General features: G+C 66.3%; 5 protein-coding genes across 11 annotated transcripts in view; 2 read left to right on the forward strand and 3 right to left on the reverse strand.

Moving 5' to 3' along the window:
• Positions 1-63: 63 nt before the first annotated feature.
• Positions 64-3,394, reverse strand: REX1BD (required for excision 1-B domain containing). Its single transcript, XM_035569844.2, has 5 exons — positions 3,329-3,394; positions 2,881-2,963; positions 1,200-1,404; positions 1,026-1,114; positions 64-673 (listed from the first exon to the last, which is right to left on the reverse strand). Exons 1-5 carry the CDS (start codon positions 3,329-3,331, stop codon positions 601-603), a joined length of 453 nt encoding a protein of 150 aa, XP_035425737.1. The 5' UTR covers positions 3,332-3,394; the 3' UTR covers positions 64-600.
• Positions 3,395-3,540: 146 nt separating this feature from the next.
• UBA52 (ubiquitin A-52 residue ribosomal protein fusion product 1) lies at positions 3,541-4,733 on the reverse strand. 2 transcript variants are annotated; one of them, XM_035569846.2, is made up of 5 exons: positions 4,620-4,733; positions 4,269-4,388; positions 4,094-4,180; positions 3,884-3,986; positions 3,541-3,696 (listed from the first exon to the last, which is right to left on the reverse strand). In XM_035569846.2, exons 2-5 carry the CDS (start codon positions 4,369-4,371, stop codon positions 3,603-3,605), a joined length of 387 nt encoding a protein of 128 aa, XP_035425739.1. In that variant the 5' UTR covers positions 4,372-4,388; positions 4,620-4,733; the 3' UTR covers positions 3,541-3,602. The 2 variants fall into 2 exon arrangements, with proteins under 2 accessions (XP_035425739.1, XP_050571541.1); XM_050715584.1 differs by having other exon boundaries at positions 4,614-4,732.
• A 586-nt stretch (positions 4,734-5,319) lies between these two features.
• KXD1 (KxDL motif containing 1) lies at positions 5,320-7,364 on the reverse strand. Of its 4 annotated transcripts, none has more exons than XM_035569805.2 (5): positions 7,275-7,364; positions 6,695-6,800; positions 6,447-6,599; positions 6,152-6,198; positions 5,320-5,784 (listed from the first exon to the last, which is right to left on the reverse strand). In XM_035569805.2, exons 2-5 carry the CDS (start codon positions 6,787-6,789, stop codon positions 5,549-5,551), a joined length of 531 nt encoding a protein of 176 aa, XP_035425698.1. In that variant the 5' UTR covers positions 6,790-6,800; positions 7,275-7,364; the 3' UTR covers positions 5,320-5,548. The 4 variants fall into 4 exon arrangements, with proteins under 4 accessions (XP_035425698.1, XP_050571538.1, XP_035425699.1 ...); XM_050715581.1 differs by having other exon boundaries at positions 7,281-7,299; XM_035569806.2 differs by lacking the exon at positions 7,275-7,364 and adding an exon at positions 7,247-7,265.
• A 108-nt stretch (positions 7,365-7,472) lies between these two features.
• On the forward strand, positions 7,473-13,244 carry FKBP8 (FKBP prolyl isomerase 8). 2 transcript variants are annotated; one of them, XR_007709148.1, is made up of 10 exons: positions 7,473-7,537; positions 8,198-8,497; positions 8,607-8,776; positions 8,912-9,000; positions 9,140-9,357; positions 9,432-9,604; positions 9,681-9,758; positions 11,855-11,992; positions 12,381-12,519; positions 12,649-12,920. XR_007709148.1 is itself a non-coding variant. In XM_035569808.2 (9 exons), exons 2-9 carry the CDS (start codon positions 8,212-8,214, stop codon positions 12,465-12,467), a joined length of 1,239 nt encoding a protein of 412 aa, XP_035425701.1. In that variant the 5' UTR covers positions 7,473-7,537; positions 8,198-8,211; the 3' UTR covers positions 12,468-13,244. The 2 variants fall into 2 exon arrangements, 1 of the variants encoding a protein (XP_035425701.1); XM_035569808.2 differs by having other exon boundaries at positions 12,381-13,244.
• Positions 13,245-15,110: 1,866 nt separating this feature from the next.
• Positions 15,111-22,737, forward strand: part of ELL (elongation factor for RNA polymerase II) — a 52,652-nt gene continuing 45,025 nt past the window's right edge. The window contains exon 1 of one of the 2 annotated variants that reach the window (XM_035569801.2): positions 15,111-15,297. In XM_035569801.2, the coding sequence (XP_035425694.1) occupies positions 15,163-15,297 (135 nt within the window). In that variant the 5' untranslated portion in view covers positions 15,111-15,162. The remainder of the gene's footprint in view (positions 15,298-22,737) is intronic. The other variant, XM_035569802.2, reaches the window with a different exon arrangement.

Below are 22,737 nucleotides of genomic sequence, written 5' to 3' on the forward strand. Positions count from 1 at the left end.
GGACCGAGTTGAGGGGTGGTGACGTTCAGGGGGCTGCAAGCCCTTTAGACCGTGAACCTCAAGCCAGTTCCAAAGAGTTGTTTTTATTGTGGGGTGACCATAAAAAAAGGGTGCTCGCAGGGTGCTGTCCCCGTGCCCGGAGCCGGCTTGGAGCAGCCATGGAGCACGGAGAAGCTCTGGGGGGGCAGCTCCCATCCCAGAAGTGTGGGCTTCCAGGTTGCAGCAAAGGCAGCACCCGTCCCCACGGGGACCCCCCCAGCCCCGTGGGGCTCGGAGCGAGGTGTCCTGGGGGTGGTAGATCCCCTTAGGGCCGTGGGTTGTGGTTTTCCTCGGTTCACAGCCCTGCTGCAGCCAGCAGAGAGCGGGAGCAACACCAGCACCCGTCCCCGCAGCGATGCTCAGGATCTGGGGGGACCCCCAGGAGGGGCTCTGCACCCACAAAAAGGGCCCGGAGCGAAGGTGCCCCCCGCACGGGGGTGCTGTGGGGCGCAGCGGGAGCGGGGCTGGCCGGGTGGGGGGAGCAGGGGCCGAGCGGGGCCCCCCTGGCGCGGGCAGAGCTCTGCCGCCCGGCCCCTGCAGCCGTTCCCACGGGGCCGCCCATCACTCGGCTTCTTCCGAATCGTACTTGAGGTCCTGGAGAATTTCGCTGATTGCCTCAATGGTTTTAATTAGCCTACGAGAGCGGATGGAAACTATAAATAAAGCCCATATGGAGCGTATTATCTGGGCCGCCTCGCCTTCCCCGCGCTGTTTATGAAACACTCAGCCCGGGGAGGCTGACGAGACCGCGGCCGCGCGGCATCGCTAAACAATCCGCAGGGCTCCAAACAAGAGCGCTTTTGAAGGCACCATCTGGGCCCCCCTCGGCCCCGCCGGAGGGTTAGGGGCCGAGGAAAAGGCGGGGAGGGGGCTCCCGCCAGGCCGTTGGCCCAGGGAGGGGGGTCCCCGTCCCCAAAACTGGGGTGTGGGGGGGTGACCCCGGTGGGAGCGGCGCCCTCCCCCCCCCCCCCCCCGTGCCCACCTACTTGTGCTTGAGCTCCCGCACCTCCTGCTGGTGGGCGTCCACGCCGGGCTCGTCCTGCGCCTGCTGCCGCGCCAGCTGGAGCTGCGCCGTCTGCAGCGGGGACACGGAGAGGGGCTGAGAACACCGCTGCGGGGGGGGGGTCCTGTCCCCCCCGGACCCAGCCCCAGGCACTCACCAGCTGCAGCTTCTCCTGCTCCCGCTCCTGGACGCGGGCGAGGTGCTGGGCCAGCTCGGGGCGGCCGTGCTGGTCCCGCAGCCGCCCCTGGAGCTGCAGGACCTCGCGGGAGATGCCGCTGAAGGCCAGCGTCACCTCGTGCACCAGCTGCCGGTAGCGCGGGAAGTCGTAGTGGGGCGCGCTGCTCAGGTACGCCCGGTGGCCTCTGGGGACAGGGAAATAAAATAAAATAAAATAAAATAAAATAAAATAAAATAAAATAAAATAAAATAAAATAAAAAAAGGTCACCGTGGTGCGACGGGAGCCCCACGGTCCCGGAGCTCCCACGAGCCCTGCGGGTCCCCTCCGTGTTCCCCACGTCACGGTGCAGCCCCTCGCATGGGGTTCCGTGGTGTTTTTTTATTGTTGTTGTTGGGTTCCCTGTGCGCTCCCAGCCTGCCTCCCGGGGAATAAATCATCCCCCGGCTGCCGCGAAAATGGGATACAGGTGTCCGGAGCGGGCGTCCCCTGCCAGCTGGAGCTCGTCAGCAGCGCCGGCAGCTTGTTCCCATGTGGGGGTAAAATATACGGAGGGGGGATTCCATCCCAATAGGGCTGGGGGATTCCATCCCGATAGGGCTGGGGGATCCATCCCGATAGGGCTGGGGGATCCATCCTGTTAGGGCTGGGGGATTCCATCCCGATAGGGCTGGGGGATCCATCCCGATAGGGCTGGGGGATCCATCCCGTTAGGGCTGGGGGATCCATCCTGATAGGGCTGGGGGATCCATCCCGATAGGGCTGGGGGATTCCATCCCGATAGGGCTGGGGGATTTATCCCGATAGGGCTGGGGGATCCATCCCGATAGGGCTGGGGGATCCATCCCGATAGGGCTGGGGGATTCCATCCCGATAGGGCTGGGGGATTTATCCCGATAGGGCTGGGGGATCCATCCCGATAGGGCTGGGGGATTCCATCCCGATAGGGCTGGGGGATTCATCCCGTTAGGGCTGGGGGATTTATCCCGTTAGGGCTGGGGGATTCCATCCCGATAGGGCTGGGGGATCCATCCCGATAGGGCTGGGGGATTTATCCCGATAGGGCTGGGGGATTTATCCCGATAGGGCTGGGGGATTTATCCCGATAGGGCTGGGGGATTTATCCCGATAGGGCTGGGGGATCCATCCCGATAGGGCTGGGGGATTCCATCCCGTTAGGGCTGGGGGATCCATCCCGATAGGGCTGGGGGATTCCATCCCGTTAGGGCTGGGGGATCCATCCCGATAGGGCTGGGGGATTTATCCCGATAGGGCTGGGGGATCCATCCCGTTAGGGCTGGGGGATTTATCCCGATAGGGCTGGGGGATTTATCCCGATAGGGCTGGGGGATCTATCCCGATAGGGCTGGGGGATCCATCCCGATAGGGCTGGGGGATCCATCCCGATAGGGCTGGGGGATTCCATCCCGATAGGGCTGGGGGATTCCATCCCGTTAGGGCTGGGGGATCCATCCCGATAGGGCTGGGGGATCCATCCCGATAGGGCTGGGGGATTCCATCCCGATAGGGCTGGGGGATTCCATCCCGATAGGGCTGGGGGATTTATCCCGATAGGGCTGGGGGATTCCATCCCGTTAGGGCTTCACGTGCAGCACCAGCGGTGCGAGGGTCCCGTTCCCGTTCCCCGCGGCCGGTACTCACTCCTCGAAGAGCCGGTACGCCTCCACCCGCTCGCCCTGCAGGGCGTAGAAGCGCTGCAGCAGCGCCCGCACCGCCTCGTCGGTCTGCGGGGGGGGAGAAGGGGGCGGCGGGGACGTGGGGCACCGGCCCGGTACCCGCTCCCTCCCCGTTAACGAGCCCAAGGCACGGCTCCGGTACCGGAGCACCGAGCCCCCCTCCCGGGACCTCCGCGCCCGGTTCTGCCGGGTCGGGGCTGAGCTCGATCCAGGTCCGCCGTGCTCACGGAGCACCGGGCGCCTTTACCGGTCCCGGTCCCGGGAGCCACCGTAGGCACGGCGGAACCGTCCCCCCGCCCCCGGCCATACGGGCACGGCCCGGTCCCCGTTACCCCAGGACCCTCCCAGCCCCGCGGAGGACCGGCCCCGGTCCCGGTCCCCCCCCCGTCCCGGCGCGGCCCCGTCCCGCTCACCATGGCCCGGCCCCGGGCCCTGCGCGGCGGCGGCGGAGGGCGCAGGCCCGGCGGGGACCGGAGGCGGAGCGCGGCAGAGCGCGGCACCGCCGCCACCTGCAGGCAGCGCCCGGCATCACCACCCCCGCTCCTCCCCACGCCGTAGCTCCCAGCTCCAGCCCCGTTTTTACGGAAAACCGGCGCATTTTGGGCAAAAACAACGGGACAGCGTGTGAACACTCAGATCTTTTATTGGGGCAGCGCCGTGGGCGCGCGGGGCAGAGCTCCAGTGCCTCTACTTGACCTTCTTCTTGGGGCGCAGGTTGTTGGTGTGGCCGCACTTCTTCTTGCGGCAGTTGACGGCGCGGGGATGGAGGCGAGCGTAGCACCTGGCAAGGGAGCAGAGAAACGTCAGCGAGGGCCGCAGGAGAGGAAAGAAACTGGTTTTCAGCCCATTTTTAGGGAAGGGAGTGAAGTCCCGCGTGGGAAAAGGAGTAAACCCCCGTGTGGGGAGACCCCCGGGTGAGGCGGGGGGGGGGTTACAACGGGGGCTGGACGCGAGCGGCGGGGCCGTACTTGCGGCAGATCATCTTGTCGCAGTTGTACTTCTGGGCGAGCTGCCGGAGGGAGGGCTCGATGATGCCCCCGCGCAGGCGCAGCACCAGGTGCAGGGTGGACTCTGAAAGCGAGACAAACGTCAGCGGGCACCGGGGGGGCCGCTGGGGACCACCCGGAGCCCCCGGGGAGCCCGAATCCGCAGCCACAGGGCTCCCTCGGCACCGGCACCTTTCTGGATGTTGTAGTCGGCGAGCGTGCGGCCGTCCTCCAGCTGCTTGCCCGCGAAGATCAGCCGCTGCTGGTCGGGGGGGATCCCTGCGGGGGGGGGGAGCCGTTAGCACCGGGTACCGGGAGGGGGGTAATGGGGGGGGGGGGGGGGGGCAGGGCCGGGTGCCGCCGGTACCTTCCTTGTCCTGGATCTTGGCCTTCACGTTCTCGATGGTGTCGTTGGGCTCCACCTCCAGGGTGATGGTTTTGCCCGTCAGCGTCTTCACGAAGATCTGCATCTTGGCACCGGTTGCGTCTGGGGGGGGGGGTAAGAAGGGGCCGCGTCACCGCCACAGGCCGCGGCCCAGCCCCCGGTCCCGGTCCCGGTCCCGGTCCCGGTCCCGGTCCCCAGCCCCCAGCCCATGACCCTCAGGACCCGCCCCCGGGGCCCCCGGGCCCCATCCCCGTCCCTCGGGGCCCGTCCCCGACCCCCGGTGCCCGCCGCCCCCCCCCCCCCCCCCCTCCAGGCCCCGCGGCCCGCCCGCACCGCGCCGCCTCGCCGCCGAGAAGAGAGAGAGACCGGAACCGGAAGCCGCCCGTCTCTACGTCACAACCGGCGGCGCCCCCCCACACACACACCCCCGTTCGCCGTGCGCGCAGGCGCAGTGCGGAGCCGCCTCACGGCGGCCACGGCCCGGGCTCGGCCCCTCGCCGCCCTCCTGCAGCCCCCGGAGCAGCAGCCCCGGGGGGGTCCCCGCAGCCCCGGGGCACGGCTGGGAGCCGAGGGGCGGCCACACCGGGGGCTCCTCCTGCGGTGGGGGGGGGGGGGGGGGCCCTCAGCTTTTTGTTTAAGTTCCTTAAATAAACAACTAAATGAAAATAAATAAGAATAAGTAAATAAATAAATAAAAGCACCTCCCAGGGGCTGCTGCACCGGGGGCTCCTCCTGTGGGGGGAGCCTAAACTTTTTGTTTAAGTTCTGTAAATAAATAAAAATAAATAAATAAAAATAAATAAATATATATAAATAAATAAAAGCAGGTCCCAGAGGCAGCTGCACCGGGGGCTCCTCCTGGGGGAGGGCCTAAAATTTTGTTTAAGTTCCTTAAATAAATAACAAATAAACCAATAGCGAAATAGGTAAGTAAATAAATAAAAACAGGTCCCAGACTGGCTCTTCTGTGCAAATCGAAGGCAGCAGGCCGCTGCTCGCAATTGAGAAGCAAATGAGAAGGGGCAGGAGGTGTTTAAACCCTTTTTTTTTTTTTTTTTTTTTTTACTGATTTCCCCGTATCAAGTCGTGGGGTTTATGCTACAGCGGCGGTCTAGAGGCAGAAGGGGATCCATCAGAAGGGGATCCGTCCTCCCGAGCTTCTTCGCTCGGCCATCGCTTCCCTCTTCCCGAAATAAACGCCCAAAGGAACACACGAATATAAATACGAGATAGTTCTTCGGGGCCCCGGCGGGGCCGTGCGCCTAGTCCAGGCCGTTGGCAGTGTCCTCGTCTGTTAGACTCTGTCCGTTCACGGCCGGGAAATCGTAGTGGCCTTGCGATAGATCCTCGAACTCCTGGCTCATGGTGGGGGAGATGATGTCGGGGCTGGTGTCGCAGGACTCCGTGCTCTGCTCCGAGGTAGCGATGGTGGTCGTGGTGCTTTTGGGAACGGGGTCAAAGTCGTCGTCGTCTTCCAGAATGGGAGATTCGTGGATGTCTGAAAGGGAAGGTGCAGGCGTTAGTTGGGCCGCCTGAGCCACCTGCAAAAGACAGGTTCGAGAGGTGCTCCTGGAGAGAATTTCCCCCTTTTTAATTCAACATTTTGCCAGCAGTCAAAAGGAAAGCGATACCACTTAAGTTGGCAGCTCTTTATGGCTTTGGGACGTCTTACAATGACACACAACGTTACAAAGCAGCTCTGCGCACGCTCAATGCAGCAGCCGGGTGCTGGCACAGGCCCGCCGGTCTCATCAGCTCCGTGGGTCAGCCCCAGTTTCCACAACTGGCCCCACACGTTCCCAGCGGAGGGATCCCTCACGGGGGGCAAAGAGCCGAGGGGAAGCACGGCAGAAGCGCCCACTCACTGCTGAAAGCCTCCGGGTACTGCTTGGCCAGCTTCCCTTTCAGCGTCCTGCGGGAGGAGGAGGAGAGAGCCGAGTTCACACCGAGCCTTACAGGTTGCTCCCCCCCCCCCAAACCTTACAAATTATTCCCCCGTTTGGGTCCCCCCCAGTTCCCCTTTATTATTTCCACTCCCCCGAGCGCCCCGCTCCGGGGGACAGCCCCACCACGCCGTGACGCCACCCACGCTGGATCCCCTTGACCCACGATTACCGGGCTGGCGGGGGGGGGGGGGGTCCCGGTGCCGTCCGTGCCTACCGGATCCTGCGGAAGATGCTGTCCAGGTCCTTCTTCATCTCCACCAGCGTCCTGGTGTGGTGCGCGAAGCGCTCGCTCATCTGCTGCATGCGCAGGCTCGACAGGTTGTTGAAGTTGAGCAGCATCTCGTTGGTCTTCTCGAACCGGTCCAGCCTGCGGGGGGAGAGGCGGGTCGCGGGAGGCCCCCACGGGTGCCACGGGGACCACCGGGAGCCACCGGGCGGGGGTCCCCCCCCCCCGGTACTCACATGTTCTTCTGGGCCAGGATGATGGCGTTCACGTCCTCGGCGTTCACCATGCCCAGCACCCGCCCGCAGAACACCCGGGAGGCCGTGGGCTCCATCACGGCGCCGCCTGCGGGACCGCGGAGCTCAGCGGCACCGGGACCGGGATCGTGATCGGGACCCGCACCGGGACCGGCACCGGGACTGGGATCAGGACCCGTGCCGAGACGGGGACCGGGACCGCGGATCAGGGACCGGGCACCGGGACCACCCCCCCTGCAGCCCCGCCCCCCCCCGTGCCCGGTACCGGAGCCCCCCCCCCCCGCTCCCCTTCACGTCACCGGAGCGGCACCGGCGGCGGCCGCGCCTCGCTTCCGGGTTGCGGGGTCACGTCGAGCGCGACCCCGTGCGCGCGCGTCACGGCGCAGGGCCGGAAGTGACGCCACCCCCCCCCTTCCCGGTACCGGATCCCGGTACCGGACCCCACGGGCGCGGATCCCCGGGTTCCAGCCGGGCCATGGCCCGGCCCTGCAGGGGCTGAGGGGCGCGGGGAACCCTCGGCGGCGCCCTCCTCACCCCGCCCGCGGAGGCACCGAGCGCGCACCGGTACCGGGGCTTGGAGCGGCGGCGGCGGCGGCCCGGTGAGCCCCCCCCCGGGGGGACGCGGAGCTTCGCTGCGGCCCCTTTAAGGCAGCGCCCTCCCCGCCCCCGCGCCGCTGACGGGCGTTCGCGCCACCCAATGGCGTGGACGGGGCGGGCGGCGGCGGGCCAATGGGAGCGCGGGGGCGGGGCCGGCGGGGCGGGTGGGAGCGGCGGGGGGCGCGCGGCGGCGGCCGTTGCTAGGGGGAGTCCCGGCGGCGCGCGACGGTGACGTGGGGGCCGCAGCGCGCGCCCCGGGGGCGGGGGGAGAGCGGGGCCCGGGCCGGGACCGGGGTCGAGGCCGGAGCCGGGGACCGGGGCCGGGGTCAGGGCCAGGGCCAGGGACCGGGTACCGGGGACAGGACAGGGGTCGGGGACCGGGGACCGGAGCCGGGGACCGGAGATCGGGGCTGGGGACCGGACCGGGGGCCGGGGCTGGAGCCGGGGACTGGGGATCAGGGGCGGGACCGGACCCGGGACCGGGGTCAGGGTCAGGGCCGGGGGCTGGGGACCGGGGACAGGACAGGGGTCGGGGACCGCGTTCGGGGCCGGAGCCGGTGACCGGAGATCGGGGGCCGGAGCCGGGGGCAGGGGACGGGACTGGGCTTGGGGACCAGGCACCGGGGACAGGACGGGGGTCGGGGACGGGGACCAGGGACTGGGGATCAGGGACGGGAACCGGGGACTGGGACAGGGGCCGGGCAACCGCATCCCGAACCGGGACACCTCCGGTACCACCCTCAGCCCAGCCCAGCCCTATCGTCCCCCACCGGGACGCCCCGGGTCCGATCGGCACCGGGCCGCGGTGCTCTCGGCTCCGTGTGCGTTGCGGGAGGGCCGGCGGCCGCCTCCCCCACCCCTCCCGGTAACCACCGGACCCCCCCGCAGGTCGCTCGGCCGCCATGGCTTCCAGCGGGGAGGAGGCGAGCGCCGGCTCCCCGGCCCCGGTGGGCACCGGCACGGCCCCGTCCTGCCCGGAACCGGGCCTGACTCCCACTCCGCCGGACAGCACGGAGGACTTCGAGGTGCTGGAGGAGGACGAGGACGACCTGAGCGAGCTGCCACCGCTGGAGGACGTGGGGCGGGCGCGGGCCCCGCCGCCACCGGACCCGCCGGAGGACGCCCGGTGCCCGGAGCAAGGCCCGGGGGAGGCTCCTGAGGCCCCCCAGGAGTGGCTGGACGTCTTGGGTAAGCGGCAGGAGGGCGGCGAGCGCCGGGGGCTCACCGCGGAGGTGGGCGAGGGCCTTTTGCCCTTCCCCTCCCGGCCCCGAAACGCCTCCGGTTTTTCCCGGCGCAGGGAACGGCTTGCTCAAGAAGAAGACGCTGGTGCCGGGCCGGGGGGCGGAGAGCCGCCCCCGTAAGGGCCAGGAGGTGACCGTCCGCCTGCGGGCCGCGCTGGAGGACGGTAGCGTGGTGGAGGAGGACCCCGGGCTCGCCTTCACCCTGGGGGACTGCGACGTCTTGCAGGTGGGGCTGGGAGAAGGCGGCCCTGGTGCGCGCGAGCTCGCCCCCGGGGGGGGAATGCGGGGGCTGGCACCGTGTCCGGGAGGATCGGGAGCGGCGCTGCTGCGAGCGTCTTTCCGCGATGTTTTTCCCCCGCAGGCTCTGGACCTCTGCGTGCAGCTGCTGGAGGTGGGAGAAACGGCCTTGATCGTGTCGGACGCCAAGTACTGCTACGGCTCGCACGGCAGGTGAGCGGGGAGGGCACGGAATGGGGCAGGGCGGCCCCAAAAAGCGCTGTGACAGCCCCCGCTCCCGGGGCTCTGATTTCCCCTCGGAGCGGTGCGGTCAGGCAGGGCCGAGCGCGTCTTTGCGCCCTCCCGCGCGCAGGAGCCCGGACATCCCACCCAACGCCGCCCTCACGCTGGAGGTGGAGCTGCTGGAGGCTCGGGACGGCCCCGACCTGGAGCTGCTGAGCGGGAAGGAGAAGGTAGGGCTGGCCAACCGCAAGCGGGAGCGCGGCAACTTCTACTACCAGCAGGCAGACTACGTGCTGGCCATCAACTCCTACGACATCGCGCTCAAGGTCATCGGCTCCAGCTCCAAAGGTATCCGCGGCCGCCGCGGGTGGGGGCTGCCGGCGCTGCCTCCCCGCTGCAGCCCGCCTCCGGGGTCTCCGCAGTTGATTTCAGCCCGGACGAGGAGGCCGAGCTGCTGGACGTGAAGGTGAAATGCCTCAACAACCTGGCAGCCTCGCAGCTCAAACTGGACCACTACGAGGCAGCCCTCAAGTCCTGTAACCTCGTGCTGGAGCACCAGCCGGGGAACATCAAGGCGCTGTTCCGAAAAGGCAAGGTGAGGTGCTGCCATCCCTCCTTAGGGACGAGGGACACGCCTGAGCCGTCCCCCTCAATCCCTGCCTCGTTTCCAGGTCCTGGCCCAGCAGGGCGAGTACAGAGAGGCCATCCCCATCCTAAAAGCAGCTCTGAAGCTGGAGCCTTCCAACAAGGTAAGCTGCTGGGCGCCCCCAGCACCCTGTCCTCCCGGCCGGGGTCCCCTGCGCCGGGCTGAGACCCCACAAGCGTCACCGGCTGCCCCTGAGCGGGGCCGGGGCAGCTGTGGGGTGACGCCCCACGTGCCAGCGCCCGGTGCTGAGCTGGTGGGCGCCTTATCTCGGCGTTGCGAGGCTCCTCGTTGCCCTTTGCTCCGGGTGTTAGCAGAGCTCTCTGCCAGCCCTGCGTGGCCCGGCTTCCCCGCCGGCTTGTGCCGTCGCCGCGGGGCGGGAGGCAGCGCCGGGTCCCTGCCAGCTCGCTCAGCAGCCCCGAGCGTGATTCACTGGGGCGGTCCCGAAAAAAAAAAAAAAAAGCCCAGAGCTCAGTCCGGAGCGCGGGCCGGGGCGATCTCTGTGGGTGAGGAATTTCCTGCCGGTTAATGATCAGCTGCACGGCTGGAGCCTCGGGGAAATCAGACGCCGTGCCAGCGTCAGGAAGTGGCCCCAGCAGGAGCGGGGCTGGGAGCGGCAGGGGAGGTGCTGCCCGCGGCGGGGGGCTGCGCTCTCGCCTTGGCTCTCTGGGGTTTTTCCACCTCTTCCTCGAGTTTTTCAGCGGAACGTCGCCGCTCGCCTCGTGTTCCCCGCTGCATGGAGGTCACGGGGAGGACGGGGCGCTCGGTGGCCTCGCGGCGCCCGGGGTCTCGTGGTCTGGGAGCCCTTGCGGGGTGGGATGAGCGGGGTCTCGGACAGCCCCGTAGAGGCGAGGGCGGGGCGGGCAGCCTGGGAGAGGCGAGCGAGCGGCGCTGGGCTCGCAGAGGTGAGGGATGCTCCCCCTGCGTCATCGCCGCTGGCAGGGCTGCAGCTCCCCGGCCCGTCCGGGTGAAGCTTTTTGTTGAAAAGGGGCAAAAAATCAAACTGGCCGGCGGTGACCTTACCGGCGAAACCACGAGCACAGCAAATTGCCGGCCTCTCCAGCCGGCCGCCGGGGTTCCCGGGGAGGTGGCAGCTCCAGCCAGCGGCGTTAAACGCGCCACTGAGTCACGGGTACGGGTACCGGTGGCGAAAACAGCCTTGAGAAGCGCTCAGCTCCACCTGCCCCTCGGATGGGGAAACCTGGTTAAAAAAACCTCGTAGCCGGCACAGACCTCAGCCCTCCGAACCCCTCGGGGACGCCCGTTCCCAGAGGAGGTGCTGACGCTGGTCCCGCGCTCGTGCACCGAACCCACCGAGCTCCGGCGGTGCCTGGGTGCTTTGGCGAGGCCCTGGGCTGGCCCCGGCGTTTCGGGGAGGCGTCGGAGCCGCCCGGAGCTCCGTGTCCCCAGCAGAGGGCACAGCACGGCCGTGGCACCGGAGCCACCGCCGCGTCCTTCCTGGCACCGCGGGCTCGGGGCCGGCCTCGGTCCCCCTGACGCCGCGGGGAGCAGGACCCGGAGCCGTCGGACGCTGGGCCTCATGCGGCGGTGCGAGCGGTGCTGTGCCGGTTCTGCTGGTGGTGCTGAGCTCTGCGCGGGGTGCAGGTTTGGCTGCAGAGCCACCTCCGAGCCCAGCCACCGCCGCCGCTCGGCACGGCCGGGCAGGCACCGGCACGCTCCCGGGTTTTGCCCCGATCCGGCTTCAGCCCAGCCCGGGTTTAAGGCCGTTTTCCCAGCCTGCTTCCAGACAAAAACGTGGGAGAGCTCCGGCTCCTCTGTCCCTGAGGCAGAAACTTTTCTGTCTCGACTAAAGGAGAAAATCCTCTTCCTGCTGCCTGCCGTCAGCCCTGGGCTCCGCTCGCTGCTGCCAGACGCCGGGAACGGGCTGGCGGCTTCAGTGGCCGTGAGGGACGGGGACACGCTCGGAGCTGCTGCAGGTTTGGGGAGGAAAAGGGGAATTTCCAGCCCCCAAACCTGGCTCTGGACGGGCAGCGGAGGTGCTGAAGGACCCGAGCAGGCAGGGTGCCACCACTGATGGCAGCCGGCGCAGCTCAGCGCAGGGGGACAGGGCAGGATCAGGCCATCGGGGCCCACGGAGCTGCTGCGCGGCCAGGGCTGCTGGGACCCGCTGCCCACGCTGCGATCCCTGCCCCGCGGCGCTGATCCCCCCCCGTGCTGCGCTCTCCTCCCCCCCCCCCCCAGACCATCCACGCCGAGCTCTCCAAGCTGGTGAAGAAGCACGCGGACCAGAAGACGGTGGAGACGGAGATGTACAGGAAGATGCTCGGCAATCCCAGCGCCGGCAGCGCCCCGGTCAAGTGCAAAGACAAGCTGCCCTGGGTAAGGGCCGGTGCTGGCGTACCCGGGGCTGGGGGGGGGGGGGCGAGCAGAGCCTTGGGGCCACCCAGGGGTGTGGGGAACCCAGGGGACGGGTTTGGGGGCTGCTGCTGTGAGCTGCCCGTGGCCGGCGGCCAGCACGTCGCCAGCCGTGCCAGGAAAACGCCGATGGCGGCGGCGCTCCCGGCGCTGCCAGCCCGAGGCTCTGGACTTCGCTCCCAGCTGCCGCCGCGTTTCGGGAGCCCGCTGGCCGCCCCTCGGACGCGCCGGGCAGAGCCGACGCAGCTCTTGGCCTTTTTGGGGCCGCGTTCTCTGGGCTGTGCGGGGCGGGAGCCGTGCGAGGCCCCACGGCCCCGTGGCCCCGCTGCCAGCGCCGCTGTCCTCTCCGCAGTCCATCCCCTGGAAGTGGCTCTTCGGTGCGACAGCCATCGCGCTCGGCGGCGTGGCCCTGTCCGTGGTCATCGCGGCGAGGAACTGAGGACGGCGGCGGGGAGGCCCCGGCGCTGCCACGTGCCTCGCTCCTTGCCCGGGTAGGGGGGGGGTCCACGGGGTTGCGCCGCCACCCCCCCCCCCCGCCCCGCGGGCTTGCAGTCCGGCTGCTCCCCCTGGCCGGAGGTGCCCCGTTTTTTCCCCCAAATCTCATCCCGAGCGTCACCCAGCACCCCCGTAGCGTTCCTACGGGGATGGAGCCGCAGGCGGAGCGGAGACCCCGCGGCCCCACGGCTCCGGCGGGTCCCCGCGCCGTGACCGGCCCCCGCAGAGCCACCCGGGGAGGACGCAGCGAGCCCCGGCACTGCCGTGCTCCGGGCGTGGGGCAGGGAAGAGGCTGCCGAAGGATGTCGCACGAAGGGATGAGGTGGGGACGTGTCCGGGGCACGTGCAATGAGTTTTTTTCCCCCCACCCCGTGCCGGGGGGCTGCCCCAGCTCTGCCCTCCTGCTCCCCCCCCCCCCCCCCCCCGGCACTTCCCCAGAGCGTGCACTGCCCGAAGGAAGCCAAAGAATCCCGGGGCACCAAGGACACGAGAGGGAAGCGCCGGAGACCTCGCGTCCCGGCCGGTCTTGTAGGGCCGGAGCCGCCGGGGTCCCGTCCCCGTCCCCCCCCCACACTTTGCCCCGCAGCTCTCTCCAGCCCTGGGCCCCAACTCCTCGGGGCCCGCAGCCCCGGTTCCAGCTCCGCTCGCAGGGGTCGAACGCGCTGCTCCCCCCCCCCCCCGAACCGACTGTGAACTCCCAATAAAGGACAACTCGTGCACAGCCGGGCCTCCTCCTTCCCAGCACGGGCTGGGAACGGGGGCGCAGAGGGGATTTTGTGGGGTGTGAGGGAGGTGTCGGGGGGGGGGGGGGGTTGGGGAGGACGGGGCCGTGGGGTTTGCGTTATTGGGGTGGGGGGGGGGGGGCTCGGTGAGGGCAGCGGGTTCGTGGTCAGCATGAAAACCCCCTGGGGTCACCTTGGTGTGTGCAGGCTGCCCCACGGGGGAGGCTGCGTCCCCTGTCCCTCGGGGGGAGGCCCAGTCCCTGTCCCTCGGGGGGAGGCTGCGTCCCCTGTCCCTCGGGGGGAGGCCCAGTCCCCTGTCCCTCGGGGGGAGGCCCAGTCCCCTGTCCCTTGGGGGGAGGCCCAGTCCCTGTCCCTCGGGGGGAGGCCGCGTCCCCTGTCCCTCGGGGGGAGGCCGCGTCCCCTGTCCCTCGGGGGGAGGCCCAGTCCCTGTCCCTCGGGGGGAGGCCCAGTCCCCTGTCCCTCGGGGGGAGGCTGCGTCCCCTGTCCCTCGGGGGGAGGCTGCGTCCCCTGACCCTCGGGGGGAGGCTGCGTCCCTGTCCCTCGGGGGGAGGCCCAGTCCCCTGTCCCTCGGGGGGAGGCCCAGTCCCTGTCCCTCGGGGGGAGGCCGCGTCCCCTGTCCCTCGGGGGGAGGCCGCGTCCCCTGTCCCTCGGGGGGAGGCCCAGTCCCCTGTCCCTCGGGGGGAGGCTGCGTCCCCTGTCCCTCGGGGGGAGGCTGTGTCCCTGTCCCTCGGGGGGAGGCCCAGTCCCCTGTCCCTCGGGGGGAGGCTGCGTCCCCTGTCCCTCGGGGGGAGGCTGCGTCCCCTGACCCTCGGGGGGAGGCTGCGTCCCTGTCCCTCGGGGGGAGGCCCAGTCCCCTGTCCCTCGGGGGGAGGCCCAGTCCCTGTCCCTCGGGGGGAGGCCGCGTCCCCTGTCCCTCGGGGGGAGGCCGCGTCCCCTGTCCCTCGGGGGGAGGCCGCGTCCCCTGTCCCTCGGGGGGAGGCCCAGTCCCCTGTCCCTTGGGGGGAGGCTCTCTCCCTCGGGGAGAAGCTGCGTCGCCTGCCCCTGGACGGGGAGCTCCTGTCCCCTTGGGGGGAGGCCACGTCCCTTGTCCTTCGGGGAGGCCCCTGGCCTTTGAGGGGAGGCCATGTCCCCTGAGAGAGGCCGTGTCCCCTCCCTCTCAAGGGAGGCCACGTTCCCCGGCCCTTGGGGGCGGCCCCGTCCCCTACCCCTTGGGGGAAGGCCGCGTCCCCTGCCCCTCAGGGGAGGCCGCGTCCCCTAATTCCTTGGAGGAAGGCCCCATCCCTTGGGAGGAGGCCATGTCCCCCAGCCCCACGCCAGGCCCCGTTCCTGACCCCCCCCCCGTCCCTGCCCCTCACCCCTGAGGCCCGGAGCCCCCCCGGGCCCGGAGGCCGAGACCCGCGCCCAGTCCCCGTGCCCTATGGGCAGCCCCGCGGCCCTCAGGCCCGGCACCCCCAGGCCGCACCGGGGGGGGGGGACGCCGGGCAGCAGCGGGGTCCCCGCCCCGCCGCCCCCCCCCCACTCCCGCCGCCCCCCGCCGCCCCCTCTCCCCCCCAGCCCCCTCCGACCACCCCAAACCACCCCCCCCAGCGTGCCCCGCGGCCCCTCATTTGCATCTCCCCGCCTCCCCCCCCTCCAACTTCCCCCCTCACCCAATCACACTCACCATCCGGCGGCGCCCGACCAATGAGAACGCGCGCCGCCCACCTCCTCGCCCCAGCAACAAGCTCCCTCCCCCTCCGTCCCCTCACCGTATAGGCGGAGCCAGCGGCGGCGCGATGAATAATTCATGAGGGAGGGGGGCGTGGCCGAGGGAAAGGGGAGGGGAGGGGAGGGGAGGGGGGGGGGCCGCGGGAGGCCCCGGCGGCCCGGGCGCGGAGGGGGAGAGACGGTCCCAAGATGGCGGCGCTGCAGGCGGAGCGCGGGTACGGGCTGTCCTGCGGCCGCCTCGGCCGCGGCACCCGCGTCTCCGTCTTCCACGTCAAGCTCACGGAGAGCGCCCTGCGCGCCTTCGAGAGCTACCAGGCCTGTAAGGTAGGGCCCGGGGAGGGGGGGGGGGGGACGGGGGGCTAACGGGGGGGGGGGCACCCCGTGAGGGAGAGGAGGAGGAGGAGGAGGAGGAGGAAGGCTCCGCCACGAGGCCGCGGCTCTGTGGGGCTGGGGCTCCTTCAGCCTCCTCTTCTTCCTCCTCCTCACGAGGGTGGGGGTGGGGGGGGGTGCTGGGCCTTTCGTTGTGGGGTGAGGGGGGGGGCGGTTCCCCCTCCTCCCCCCGTGGTGTGAGGCCCCCCCCCCCCCCCCCCATTTGGGGGGAGGATGAGGAAATTTTCTGGGGGGGGGGTCCCGGAACCCCCGGGGGTGGGGAGGGGTGGGGGGGGTTTTGGGGGTGTCTCGGCCCCCTCCCCCCACCTGGCTCTAGTTGAGGGGATGGGGAGGTGGAGATGGGGGTCTTGTCCCCCCCCCCCGGTTCTGTGTGAGGAGATGGGGGGGACGTGGCCCCCCCGCTTCTGGGGGATGTGGGAGGGGGGGGGCCTGTCCCCCCAATTCTCTGTCAGAGGATGGGGATATGGGGGAACCCCCCCCCTCCCCATTTATTGGGGGAGATGGGGGGGGCCATCCCAGCGTTAGGGGTCTGAGGGTGGGGGGGGGACTCGCTGCCCCCCCCCCCCCATTATGCCCTGATGGCCTTGGGGGTGGCCACCCCTGTTCCTGTCCCCCCCCGGTTGGTGTTTGAGGGGTGTCGGTGTGCCCCCCCCCATAGGTGAGTGTTAGGGGGTGTCGTGCCCCCCCAGTGAGCCCTTGTTGGGACCGGGGGGTGTTGGCGTGTGGCCCCCCTGCTGTGCGGAACTGGGCCATATACCCCCCCTCCAGGACGTGACTTGGGGGGGGGGGGGGGACACACGACACCACACGTCTCGGTGCCACCCCCGGTAAACGACCGAGGGGCTGCCGGTGAGGGGGGGCTCTCGTCGTCCCCTCTCCTCAGTGACCGTGGAACCCCCCCCCCCCCCCCCCCGGTATGTGACACCGGTGAGCGTGTGCGGGGCTGTGCCCCCCTCCCCCCCCCCCCCCCTCGGAGCTGTGCTGGGGGTTACCAGAACCCGGCCTCAGCCCCCCCAGCGACTGGGGGGGGCCGCCCGGTGCTGGTGTCCCTCTTGGGGGGTCCCCACCTCGCTGTCACACCCCCCCCCTTCAGCCCGGTGTGGTGCTCCCGGGGGGGGGGGGGGGGCGGCTTGGGGCCGGGGCCGTATTTTGAAATTTCCAGATTGTCTCTTCCGAGATATTTCCCTGAAACGCGGCCAGAGAGCTTATTGGTCATGTAAATAAAGAATAATGGAAACGCTCAGCATCTGTCGCCGCGATGGGGCGGGCAGGAATTAGAAAGCTGTGCTTTTCAGTGCGGTTTTTTGTGCTTTTTTATTCCCCCCCCACCCCCCCCCCCCCCCCCCCCTTTTCTCCTCCGATCCCGCGAGGAGCGTGGCTGTAGCCGTCTCCTCACCTTGCCAGGGAGCTGGGGGAAGCTGGGAACCTAACCCGTTTGTCATTAGGAGCCTCCTGCCTGCCAGCTTCTGTAGGATAAACCATATGTTGTCACAACACTATTTTTAATTTCGGGTGTTGGTTACATCACAGCGCTGAATTGGGCAATCTCGGCATGAGGACGAAGGTAATTGCTGTTCCAGGGTTTATCAACTTATATTTTAATGGGTGTTTATCGGCATTATGAGACTTCGGGAGCAATAAAAGTGACTCGGACGGACTGGGTTGTTAGCTTTTTTTTTTTTTTTTTTTTTTGTCCCTCCCTGAAAAATGAAAATTAACAACAAAAAAAAAAATCCGGAGAAATGCGGCGTATGCGTGAGGGGAGCCTTTTCTTTTGGGGGAGGGCGAGTAGGAAGACTCCAGGCAGCTGCGTTAAATATTTTGGGAAGCTATTCTGGGTCCGCGTCGCGCATGAATAGTGGTGTTTATTTTCTAAATGAAGTCTGGTCTCGGGCTCGTTTGGTGGCCGACGGCCACTAATGAACTTTGCTTCCTTCCCCGCCACCCAAAAGAGGAATAGTCAGAGGCTGCTGGTGATTAACTGGGCAGGAGAGGATAAGGGCAGAAGAGCTGGCTTGTTTGGGCAGTGAATAACGCCACAATTAGTGGGCTGTTAAACACACGCGCGCTCCTTCTGCCCTTCTTCTATAAACAGTTTCTCCGGCCCGTCCAACGTCCCTGCTCCCAGCGCCGCCGAGGACCTTCACGGGCTCCGGTTTAGCTTTTGCTCTGCAGTAGGTAAACGGGTGGTGGGGGGGGAAAAAAAAACCCACAAAACTCTCCAAGGCTTCTCCTCGCTTTGGTTTTGGAGGCGGCGTGAGTGACGGCGGCGCGGTGCCACGGCCCGGGACCCAACGCTGGGCTTGGCGTTGCCTCCGGTCCACGCGCGTGCAGCCCGACCGGCCCCGCGCGCCGCGGCCTTAGCGCGATCCCTGCGACACGGCGCTGTCTGGCGGCCGGAGCAGCCGGGGGAATGTCTTCGGTCGCTTGCTCGAGTTGGTTCCTGGTCTAATAATAATGTCTCGGGGTTACATAATCCAAAAAACGATCGCCCGGCCGGGCGAGCTGCCACTTGGTTTTAGTGTCCCTTGTGCCGGAGCGCTCGGCGTGGGGCTGTGCCCCGCGCACAGCAGGCGGCGGGGCTGCGGGGGAGCAAAATTTGCCTTCCCGAGTCTCTCCCGCTCGGGTCCCTGCCAAACCGTCCGTGTCCCAGCGAGGAAAAACCGGCGGATTTTGGTGTAGTGGTGCCCGGTGTTTGAGGAAGGCGTTCGGAGAGCGTGGGGCTGCCGCTGAGGTGGCCCGGATCGTGGGGATGTGTGCTCCTTGTGCTCCATGGAAGGTCTTTCCCCAGTGAGAGCAGGGTACCCGAAAAAAAAAAAATAAGTCATCTCGTAGCAAAAATACCGCGGGGTTTCTTAAGGGACCCTGTGGGAGGTCACCCATCTGCTCCTTGTGAAACCTGCAGCCTTCTGAAACCGCTTCCCCGCGGTTGTGAAACCGAGCGCTGCCTGCTGCGGGCCGAGCGCTGGGAAGCTGCCCCGGTCGGCGCCGGTCCCGTCCCTCGGCCCAGAGCAGCTCCTGGCTCTCCAAGGAACGCGCTCCGCCGTTCCCTTCCCTTTTCCGCATCCCTTCGGGCGCGCGCGCGGGCTGCGTCGAGGCTTCCCGACTCCTCCACCCCAAAAACTGAGGCACAAATTCTTCCCGTCCCCGTTGGTTTGCCCCCAGCTCTCGTGGTGTGGGGCGAGGGGCACAGGAACCCCTCGTGCCTCTGCCTCGTTTTCCCCTTTTCCTTCTTTCCCACCCGTTAGCAGCATCCTGGGGTCCCCGGTACGGGGAATGAAGCACTCCCTGGGTGAAGTGACGTGGCGGGCCTGGCCGTAGGGCAGGTGCTGCTGGCGTGGAAATATCTCGGCCGTTCCCGGAACCCTTACCCGGGAATTTCCCGACTTTTACTCATTTATCTAAAAAACGGGTGGCGTGGTTTAAGGAGCAGAGCTAGCGAGCCTGCACGATGGCTTTTGATAAGAAATGACGCGACGGCGGCCGCGCACCTTTCTCTTGTATTTGTAGCTGTGTGAGGCTGACGGAGGCTGCGCGGGGCCCTACGGATGCCTGATTTTTGGGACGGTCGGGGGGGGGGGGGGGGGGACGGACTCCGGCATCCCCGCCGCGGTCAGCGTGATGCGGGAGCAGCCGAGCAGTGCTCCCGTGCTAACTCCTCCCTGCCCCTGCTGCACGAAATGTTTCGGACCGCAGCCACCGCTCGGTTCGCCGGTGAACTTTGGCAGGTGCACAAATATTTGTTGGGGGCCAGGCGGAGATAACCGAAGCACGTTGCCCCCGGGCTCTCCCAAAGCGAATTTCGGAACCGTGGTCTGGCGAGCGCGGCTTCCGAGTCACCTTCCCTGCACCTTAATCCAGCAAAAGTTCTCCCTCAAAGCCTGGGGTTGAGCAGACCCCTGGAAGCCGCCGGGTTTTGCGAGGGCTTTTCCAGCCTTTGCTTTCCGAGCAGATCGCTCCCGGTGCCTTCGTCTCGCCGCGTGTCAAGCACCGAAGGGAAAATGAAGGCTCCTGCTGTCGCCGCGGGGTCTGCAGGGCAACGCGTGCCTCTTCGGGCCGGCTCGGGAGCTGAACGCCGCTTGCAGGTGTCAGAAGGAGAAGAACAAGATGGCTTTTGAATCAGGCTTCATTGAATTATCTGCAGGCTCTTTGCATCACTCCTCTTTTCCTGTAACCTGTTTTTTCCTGCCCTATTAATTCGCCGATGCCGTAGTCCGTCAGAATTGAAGCTGTTACGACATCGGGAACATGAGCCGGTGACACGACTCGATGAATCAGCCCGGGGGAGGCTGCCCGGGGAGGAAGCTCGTCGTACACGTACGGCTCCTGGCCATCAGCACAAACGGGACGGGATACGCAGAACGCGCCGCGCTCCCGCGGAACCTTCCTCTGCCGCCCTGGCCGCGGCACCTCCCCTCGGAAGGCAGGGGACAAAGAAACGTTTGACATTGTGCACGAGGAACGCTTCGGCCCGGGGCAGTTCCCTTCCAGTGATTTAGGGTAGCTTTTTCCCTCAACCATATAGCATTTAGATCCGCCGAAATTAGAGATTCATCTCTATAGTTTTCAAATTGCATGGGGAAGAATTGTCTGTAATTTACATCCAACGTGACGTACAGTTGCTATGGGATTCGGTGGCAAATTATAAACCCATTATGCTTTTTTTTTTTTTTTTGTACTGGTGGTAGCAGACTACAGAAGTAGGTCTAATTGGTGCCCTGCCAGGGGAAAATAGAAAGTTTGTGACAGAATCCCTGCGACTGAGGGTGCTTTTTTATAAATGGGATCTGCTTTTTATCAGCAAATCGTCTGCCCTGAGAGGGCACGATTAATCGGAGGGGTCGAGTTTGGCCTTTAATAACTTCTTGCTCTCTAACAGCTCTGGGGGAAGCGAACTCGAAGATTAACCCCTTAGATTTTTATATTTTTAAGGAGTGTTCTGGCACTCGTATCAATGGATCCAGCAGCTGGATCCCGGTGATTGCAAGGCTAAACCTGTGCTCCTGGTCTGCTCGCTCCGTGCTTGGTTTCTTACTGAACTCGGACAGCACCAGAGGTAGAAATTCATCATTTTTTAAAGTTGTTCTGAAGCAGGTCAGACAAAATACATGTCAGGTGCCCACAGGGAGCAGTCAGCCCACCGTGCAGTGCCCTTTCGGGGCCGGTGGGGCCGCAGTGGGCAATCCTACGGCATCATGCTTCTGAATCTCGCTGGCCTGTCCAGTTGGGCTTTGTCATAGCACCACTTGGCAGAGCTCGGAGGCTGTTGAAAGATCTCGCTCGCACGGTGCTGGCTCTGTGGGGACGGCACGAGGGCCTCTTGCTGGTGTGGTTGATTTGGGGAAGCGTTTTGGGGTCTCGGTAGCTTGCTCCGCGTTACCTCCTGAGCGATTCGTCTGTGCCCGGCTCTGGCTGTGACTTGTGAGCGTCTCCAAATCCCCGGCGTTTGTGCGTGTCGAAGAGGTGGGAAGGGACGGGCTGCATGCGTCACGCTCGTGCTCGTGTGTGCCAGCTAATCCGCGGGAGGAGAACGCGTTTTGGCTGACTTAGGGGTTTTGCTGCTAACGCACAAGAGGAGGCGTCTGAGTGGACGGGGTGGCTGCACGGGTCCGGGTGGACTTTGGGGAGGTGGTGCGAGCCTGGGATATCCCACACCAAATACCCTCGGTTTGTGACCACAGCCGGGGAGCGTGCTGCCTTCTTTGGGCTCGGGGGCAAGCGGTCCTCAGCTCGGCGTCCTGTAACCCCCCGAGGCTGAGCTCGAGTTCTCTCTGAATAATTAAGGTTAATGCCGTTTCTGGGGGAACCGTTATCTGCAGCTATCTTAATTCTGATGAGAAGAAGCGCCTGCTGACGGCGTCTGCGCTGGTATTTTGTACGGGGTGCCTCCAGAGGAGACATCACCGGCGGTAGGCTTCTCCATCCGCCGTGCCTGGGCTCGACCTAGATGCATTAGCCAGGAAAGGAGTCTGCGTTTACTGATAAGAGTTTCTGCAGTAGCTCAAGTGTTGCTTGGAAACGTCCAGTGTACAGCAGGCAACTTTTGCACGCCGTGGTAACCCAGCATCGCCTTTTGACTCTTTTTTTTTTTTTTTTTTTCCTTTTCTCCTTAAGAATTGTTACAAGAGGCAGCAGGATGGCCCCTCTGCCTTGCAGGCTGGCGGTGTGCATCGCCGCTGCAGCGGGGGAGCAGCCGTCCAAAACCCAACCCGCTGCGCGCAGCTACAGCGAGAAGGCAGGCTAGAAAAACACCGCTCCGCGCGCCCGGTCTCTCCTTTCTTTACATTGGATTAGTGCCTTTTTAATTTAAAGAAAGCAGCGTTTGCTTCACTTGAAAGGAGGTCACCGCTTGCGAGCACGGCTCCGCTGAGCTGCCCACCTCCAGCTTTCCCCGGCCTGCCTGCCCGACTGCTGTTAACCCTCTGCGCAGCACCGGAGCTGCCCTCGCCTTTCGGGACCGAGAGAAGACCTCAGCCTAAGGCTTTTGGGGCAAACCAAGACGTTTTCCTTGCTTCGAAGCCTCCTCGAGCCGTGCGTGGAACCTGCAGCCGCCCACCGAGGCTCCGGCTGCGGGCCCGGGGCATGCCTCCCGCGGGAAAAGTAGGTCACCGCGGGGAGAGGGCTGGCTCCGGTGGCTCCCAGCCTGATCCCTGCCTGGTGCTGCAAGCGAGGCTGGAATTGCGCTGCTGGCTCCGTCAGCCGCTCCGAATTGTGCCGCGGGTCTAATGGCAGACACGGACTTTTTGGGTTTACATCCACGCGTGACGGGGATTAGCGAGCGCCCTGAAACTTCCTAAAAGCAGCACCTCGCCTAAACCCTTGTAGGATTTAGCTTTCGTCGGTGCAAACATCCTCTCGGCTGCTCGGCAGGGCTATTTGGAGACCCCTGCCGTTCAGCCGATAGGCCGCCCTTCGATAATAGGGCAGGGACCTGGCGCAGCAGTTTGCTTCGTGTAGGCCCAGAGCTGGGAGGGCACGTTCAGCTAATTGCCATTGTTTAGCAAGGGCAGGCGCGTTACTCAAAAGCCCAGCAAACAGCCCGGCAGGACGGAAGAAACGCTAGCTCGCTCCGTGTCGCGGTGCCCAGAGGATCCATATTTTTCTAAAACCGAAGTGGAAGACGTTAATTTAATCTTTGGTCTGTGCTCTTACTCACTGAGGGCCCGTTCTGCGATGGGCTGCGATCGATCCGTTGCGTGCCAGTTGTGGTTATTTGAATCATATTTCCACATTTCAGTGTCTAGACTTTATGTTTGGGTGAGTTTTGTTGTACCTTTCCAGCTCCGGCGCTGACTGCAGTTGTTCTTGGCTCCCTGTTTCCACGAGCAAGTCAAGCGGGCTGTGTTCCTGTCTCCCGCAGTCCCCAAAAAGAAG

Source organism: Cygnus atratus, chromosome 26, assembly GCF_013377495.2.
Source record: "Cygnus atratus isolate AKBS03 ecotype Queensland, Australia chromosome 26, CAtr_DNAZoo_HiC_assembly, whole genome shotgun sequence".
NCBI classification, from domain to species: Eukaryota; Metazoa; Chordata; class Aves; order Anseriformes; family Anatidae; genus Cygnus; species Cygnus atratus.

Bases quoted from the DNA above. Each gene is read 5' to 3' on its own strand.
- REX1BD (XM_035569844.2), bottom strand. The intron at 1,405-2,880 runs GTGAGTACCGGC...CCCTGTCCCCAG, and splicing joins GCGTACCGGCTCTTCGAGGA to AGGCCACCGGGCGTACCTGA. The intron at 1,115-1,199 runs GTGAGTGCCTGG...TCCCCGCTGCAG, and splicing joins AGCAGGAGAAGCTGCAGCTG to ACGGCGCAGCTCCAGCTGGC.
- UBA52 (XM_035569846.2), bottom strand. From the start codon at position 4,371: ATGCAGATCTTCGTGAAGACGCTGACGGGCAAAACCATCACCCTGGAG. The intron at 3,987-4,093 runs GTGCCGGTGCCG...TCTCGCTTTCAG, and splicing joins CGACTACAACATCCAGAAAG to AGTCCACCCTGCACCTGGTG. The intron at 3,697-3,883 runs GTACGGCCCCGC...CTCCCTTGCCAG, and splicing joins GACAAGATGATCTGCCGCAA to GTGCTACGCTCGCCTCCATC.
- KXD1 (XM_035569805.2), bottom strand. From the start codon at position 6,789: ATGGAGCCCACGGCCTCCCGGGTGTTCTGCGGGCGGGTGCTGGGCATG. The intron at 6,600-6,694 runs GTGAGTACCGGG...CTCCCCCCGCAG, and splicing joins ATCCTGGCCCAGAAGAACAT to GCTGGACCGGTTCGAGAAGA. The intron at 6,199-6,446 runs GTAGGCACGGAC...CTCCTCCCGCAG, and splicing joins AGCATCTTCCGCAGGATCCG to GACGCTGAAAGGGAAGCTGG.
- FKBP8 (XM_035569808.2), top strand. From the start codon at position 8,212: ATGGCTTCCAGCGGGGAGGAGGCGAGCGCCGGCTCCCCGGCCCCGGTG. The intron at 8,498-8,606 runs GTAAGCGGCAGG...TTCCCGGCGCAG, and splicing joins GGAGTGGCTGGACGTCTTGG to GGAACGGCTTGCTCAAGAAG. The intron at 9,358-9,431 runs GTATCCGCGGCC...GGGTCTCCGCAG, and splicing joins CATCGGCTCCAGCTCCAAAG to TTGATTTCAGCCCGGACGAG.